This window comes from Medicago sativa, chromosome 7 (genome assembly GCF_051527215.1).
Source record: "Medicago sativa cultivar Bolivia chromosome 7, Bolivia_mono, whole genome shotgun sequence".
Lineage (NCBI taxonomy): Eukaryota > Viridiplantae > Streptophyta > Magnoliopsida > Fabales > Fabaceae > Medicago > Medicago sativa.
This window is the reverse complement of record NC_140755.1, coordinates 33,613,676-33,620,105: the sequence shown is the minus strand read 5'-3', so window position 1 is coordinate 33,620,105 and position 6,430 is coordinate 33,613,676. Positions and strand designations below refer to the sequence as shown.

The window sequence follows — 6,430 nt, the reverse complement described above, 5'->3', positions numbered from 1 at the left end:
GAGTAGCAACTGATGATGATGTTTATGTAATCTAGTTTTTTTTTTTTTTTGAAAGATATAGGATGTTGTAGTGTTTTTTCTTTAAAGATCTAGGATATTGTAGTTTTTTTTTTTTTAATATACAAAATTGGGAAAATATAGCGCCTCATAAATAGCGTTTTTAACACTAAAGCGCTATAAATTAAAACACGGAGGTCTTAGCTAGCGCTTTTTTGAAAAAGCGCTATCTATCATTTTAAGTATATATAGCGCTTTGTATTGAAAGCGTCAGTATAGGTTAAATAAAAATAATAGTTATATAAATAAAAAACATGATTAATCGTATATGGCGCTTTTTATGAAAAGCGCTATATATAAATCAACCTTAAATAGCGCTTATAGGTTAAAAAAAGCGCTATTTTATGCTTGAGAAAGATAGCGCTTATAGGTTGAAAAAAGCGCCATTTTATTAAGTGATTTAATGTACATTAACTAACAGTTCCCCTGTTCGATCCCCTGCATAGCATATTTCAAATATTTTTTGAATTTTTATGAAAAATGGATTGCAGTAACAAAGCACACCTTTTTTTAATTTTTTTCGGTACAAACCTTTTTTTTAATTCTTTTATCATATATATAACAAACCTTTGTTATATATATTATATATAACAAACTAAATCCAAACTTTTAAAAAAAACAAATCTAAACTTTTTTCATAAAAACAAATCCAAACTAAAAAAACAAATCAAATGTCCTGGTCCTACTAAATCCTACTTTTTCATAATTCATATCGTCAAAAAGAAAATTGGCTTCAAGTTCTCACACAGCTTTCTTTTTCACGTTTCTCACGTTTTCACGTTCCATAAACCCTTTTTCCAAAAATCGCTAGCCTCCCCTTCCATCACTCTCTCCCTCACAGCTCTCTACCTTGCCGGCCAGAAAACGTACGAATTGGGTTGAAGCGTTGAACTCAAATCGCTGGAAAACGTCGCCGGAGTTCGTTATCGGCCACCGGAGTTAGCTTTCTCTCTCTTTTTTCTGTAATTTCTTTTTCAGGTATCTCTCTTTTTCTAGTTTTCAATTTGTGTTTGTGATGTTGCTGTTAGTTGCATTTTAATGTCGTTTAGTAGCAGCTGAAGCCAACAAGATTATGTTCCTAATTTTTAAGCATATAATAGTGAACTAGACGTGTCAATTGGCACAATTTTTTTTTTTTGAAAGGATGTTATGTTTTGAGACAATCATAAGAACAAAACAATGAATAATTGGAAAATTGATAAGCAATTGTACTTAATTTTTGCAATTTAACAATACAATTGAAAAAGGGAAAAGCTGCTATATGAATTTTTTGGGTTGAATGGTGTTTTGATGACATTAATTTCTATGGGTGGTTGGTATTGTACTGCTTTTGAGACTGTTCATCATGTCCTGATTTATTGTTTTTTCTAAATTTGAACTGTTGGCAGTATTTGGATTTACTTAATTGTGTTGACTAAGATCAAGTCTATCAGTTAAACAATAAATTAGAATCCTCGATAATTCGGTTATTTGAGTTATTTCATCGTGGTTTTATCTTAGTTCAAGCAGTTTAAAGCAGTTGAATCATGACTCAACTCGAGGCCTCTCGGTACGATGTGTGGTCTGGTTTATAAAACATATGATATTTGCAAGTTAGGAGGTTGATGAATCCTGATGTCAACCTCATTGTAAATGATAATTAGTTGCAAAATTAATTACACTATCTTATTGTGACACGTTTAGTTTAGATGCAAATGGGGCATAGTGTATAGCATGTCAAAAATAAATACTACTATCTGTACAAATGTGGCATAGTGCGTAGTATGTCACAGACGTCACATAACCACTCAAAAATTCCATTATGACAGACTCTGCCTTATTTGAGTAGGCTCAAAAGTTTATTTTGTTTATTCAAACCTGTGATTAAGTTCCTGTGCTTATTTTGTTGATATGGATTATACAAATTTTAGTCAGGAACAATATGTTCATTTTCTATAACTATAGCACAAGATGAGCCATAAAGCAAAAATATAGACTGTTACAACAACAGAGCCACTTAGGATTGGAATGCTACTATATAGAGGGTAGTGAAAGTGGAATGGAATCGAATACTTTTGATTTTGACTCCCTGATCTAGCGCTTGGTAAAAATAATGGAAATGAGTGAAAATAATGATTTTACTCTTGGTCTGATTGAACAGTAGGGAATGTAGATACTACAATGAAAAAAATTATCGTTAAAGCACCATCCTTCATTGTCAGATCATTTTCACCTTAGAGGAGAAGTAGCAGATATTGTGGACCCAAATTGAAATTGAGCTCTTTAACATACTGCTTTATATGTCACGATTATTTTTCTTCAATGTTGCAGTCACATGCAAAATGATTTGTAACCAATTTTTCCATTCCCTCAATCTCTACTTTCTTATTTATAAGCTAAAGCAAGTTCCAGGAATATACCCTTGGTGTTATGTTTTCAAAATTTGTCAAGTACTTTGGGATTCTTGAATGTATATACTGCTTAAACTTTTTGAAAACCCATTAGCTCATGATATCTATATGAGGGAGTGTTGTGCATGATGTTTTTCTTTCCCTTATTTGTTAGGCGTATGTTTAATTTGAGTAAAAGCAAAGATGACAATGTTGCATTTTATGAGCGGAAATACTAGATGAGATAGCATTAAGAGTTATTGCATTAGAGGCAGAAGACAAAAAACGAAGAATATGTTTGACACGTAAGTGTATATATATTTATATATTGATGTATATGAAAACTGAATATATATGGTTAGTTGTATGTAATCTAAGTTTACATTTATATCTTGTAGAGTTCTACAGGTATTTCGCTCTGCAAGGGACGCTCAAGTATCAAAGAATAAATTTAACAACATATCATGGGTTCGAGTACAGGTTTAATAATATAACATATAACAACCTTAAAAAAATTAGTGTATGAATAATATAAATAATTTGATTGATACAAACTTATCTTATTTTTTGTAGTGTCCTCGCCAAGAAAATGGTATAGATTGCGGGTACTTTGTGATGAGGTTTATGAAAGAGATTCTCATTTCAAAACTAAACGAGATTCCAAAGTTGGTATGTTATTTTTATATTAAAGTATAATATTTGTATGTAATTAAGTTTATTAAGTAACATGGTTTTTTTTGTTATAATATATGCAGTACATTGATGATTTCAAGTGTGTGACATACTCAAAAGATAAACTAAGAGAAATCCAAAAAGAATGGTGTCAGTTCATGCTCAGCCTAAAACTTATATGATATTTTTATGATAAGGTGGTTTCATGTTTCTAAATATATTTGCTAGAAGTGGTAGTTGTTTTAATTTATAATCTTGCTTTAATTTGTACTCATGATCAGTAGTACTTTGAATTTATCTTTAATATAATATAGTGTTATTGCTTAATGGTGTTTTCTGGTATATATTCAGGTGGAGGAGAGTGAACGAAATTTGGTAATGAATGATGATTTGCCTGCTTGTTTTGGATAAAAATGTTGAGAAGACCAAGAAGATAGATGAAGACTGCACATGATACCATAGAAGATTTTGATCTTTATGTTAACTAATTAGTTGTAACTCCTAGAAATATCTATGTTACCATATTAGAGGCTATACATTTCTGACTTTTATGCTATATATACATACATTTTTTATGATATGGTTAAGTTTTATTTGATAAATAATAGTCCCAATTATAATGTGCCAAAATTATATATATTTCCCTTTAAATTTTTGACTTTATACATATTTTACTTTAAATTAATAAAAAACGCTATCTGCAAAGGAAAAAAAGATTGACAAAAAAAATAAAAATAAATGCTTCTCCTAGCGCTTTTTTTCCTTTATAAAGTGCTATCTGAACATATTGTTACATAGCGCTTTTAAAACAAAAATGCTGCCTTTAAACCTGTCTTAGATGCCGTTTTTTTTTTAAAAGCGCTATCTAAGGAGAACCTTTGCTAGCGCTTTTTGACCTAAAGCGCTATATAAGCCCTGCTTTAGCTAGCACTTTATACAGAAAAAAAAAGTGCTATATTACTTTTACCAGCGCCATTTATAGTAGCGCTTCAAAAGCGCTATCTAAAGCAAAAAAAAAGCGCTATATAAGCTCATTTTTGTAGTATAAATCTAGGATATTGTAGTTCTTGATCTCTCATTGGCATATTTATTAATAAAAAGGAGTTTTTTTTTTATGGAAATAATATCAATTTCATATATGTGTATGTCTAATCGTATATATTAGTGCGAGAGGAAAAAAATACTCAAATATATTTTATAAGGTCTTAAATTTGGATCTGGATTTGCTGCTATAGCAAATTTACACAGTTTGTCGCAGTAGCAAATCTCAGCCATCAATCCATGATCTGACGGTTCCAAATTCACAGCATAGATTTTAACAATTTCACACAATGTCAGATCTTGACCGTTCATTTCAGATCGGACGACTGAGATTTGCTACTGCGGCAAACTGTGTGAATTTGCTACAGTAGCATATCCAAATCCCTCAAATTCAATCATTTTGGATTGAAAAATATGATTGAGAGGGGAAAACTTCTTGTCCAAATGTGGATAATCATCCGAGTCTCAAACAAATAGTGTGAAAAAGAACGAATTAAAAATTTTATTATAAATATCGAGTATCAGTTTGAGGTTTTTCCTGCCACAACTCTGGTCTTTTTGTTGTGATGTTTGATGTGGAGGTGTGTCTTTCTGTGATCGTTTTCGGCGCCTCTATGATTTGGCTGTTGACAAGTTGATTACGGTCAGGGATATGTTTTTGTTGGGTGGGAGGCTGGGGTGTGGCGTGGAGTTGGAGCTGTCGTTTGTGGGTGTGGGAGGAGGAGTTGTTAGAGTGTAGGGCTTTAGTACTTACAGTTCATTTACAGGATATTATTTCAGATACGTGGCAGTGGCATCTGGATCCTATAGGAGGGTACTTTATTTGTGGCGTTTATGAGTTGCTGACATCTAATGAGCATGTTCACATCCCTCTCAACATGGATGTAATATGGCATAAGCAGGTTCCCTTAAAGATCTCTGTTTTTGCTTGGCGAATGCTTCGTGATAGATTACCAACAAAGACAAATTTGGCCACTCGCGGTGTCATTTCTCCAGAGGCTCGCTATTGTGTGGCGTGTTGTGTCCATCTAGAAGACGCACACCATGTGTTTCTTCTGCGTCCTCACTTCGCTTCCCTTTGGCCGATGGTGCGAGCGTGGATCGGGTTTGATGGTGTCGACACTTAGGCTATTCACGATCACTTCCATCAATTTATTTATTATACAGGTCGTCTAAAAGCGCGACGTAATTTTCTTCATCTCATATGGCTTTTGTTCACTTGGATTTTGTGGAATGAAAGAAATAATCGGTTGTTTAAAAATCAGGAATGTACTAGTTATCAGCTACTAGAAAAAGTTAAGTATTATTCTTTGTGGTGGCTGAAAGCAAAGCAGGTTACTTTTGTTTTCGGTACCCAAATGTGGTGGTCTAATCCCCTAATGTGTTTGGGTATTAGCTAGCACTCTTCTCTTGTTACTCTTTGGACAACTTGTATTTTTAGTAGTCTTTTTGGCATACCTTGTGCTAAAGGGATTACTATGGTTTTGTTAATATAATTAATTTTTGCTTGTTCAAAGAAAAATTATTTAACATATATCTAAGAGAAAAATATGTAATAGAAACCATACATTAATACCGGTAGTTTTCATTTAATGTCTTTAAAAATTTGACAATATTAACAATTAGCTTACTTTTTATATATTTATCGCAGTCCTCGTGAGCACAACTCAGTTGATATGGATAATGCATAAAATATGCAAGATCCGGGGTTCGAACTCCGGCCACCACAAAAAAAGAAAAAAAATAATTATCGCAATGTTACGTGGTCCGTGCAAAAACACGGGCCTTTTACAATTCGTTGTTATAAAAGAAAGATGAAAGAGATAGATAAGGAAGATATGTTGATTATTTTTAAAAGTTCTAAAATATCCCTGATTCAAAAATATTTGTCATATCCAATTTAATTTTTTATGCGAGTTCATTTAATTATAAAGTTGAGGGGTTGCAAGGGAAAAAGAGAGCTAACAGACGTGATGAGTTCGACCAGTACTCAACAATCTTCAACACAATACTCAATTACTCATCTTGAACATCACTAGTTGGCCAGGGAATCTTTCTGCATTCTATGACTTTAATTTGACAAAGAAGCCATCTCTTGATAAAATGTGCATTCAGTAAATATACGGGGTCCAATCACACAATAAAGCATTTACAATGATTTAATTTTGAGTAGTCAGATCCCGTATGTATACATAATATTTTAATACAAAAATGATAACTGAACACACAAATACAAACACAATACAGACACCTTTTTTACTGTTCCTTTATACTTGTATTTAAAATAAAAT

At 32.3% G+C, this 6,430-nt stretch overlaps 1 protein-coding gene and 1 long non-coding RNA gene across 2 annotated transcripts; both read left to right on the top strand.

The window, feature by feature from the left end:
• The first annotated feature begins 2,660 nt into the window (after positions 1-2,660).
• LOC146905788 (uncharacterized) lies at positions 2,661-3,712 on the top strand. The gene is made up of 5 exons (XR_015018974.1): positions 2,661-2,731; positions 2,825-2,906; positions 3,000-3,095; positions 3,182-3,295; positions 3,450-3,712. It is a non-coding gene; the product is annotated as an uncharacterized LOC146905788 (long non-coding RNA).
• A 717-nt stretch (positions 3,713-4,429) lies between these two features.
• Positions 4,430-5,266, top strand: LOC146905787 (uncharacterized). The gene is made up of 2 exons (XM_085728639.1): positions 4,430-4,490; positions 4,920-5,266. The coding sequence occupies exons 1-2, from the start codon at positions 4,430-4,432 to the stop codon at positions 5,264-5,266; spliced, it is 408 nt and encodes a 135-aa protein (XP_085584765.1).
• The last annotated feature ends 1,164 nt before the right edge of the window (positions 5,267-6,430 follow it).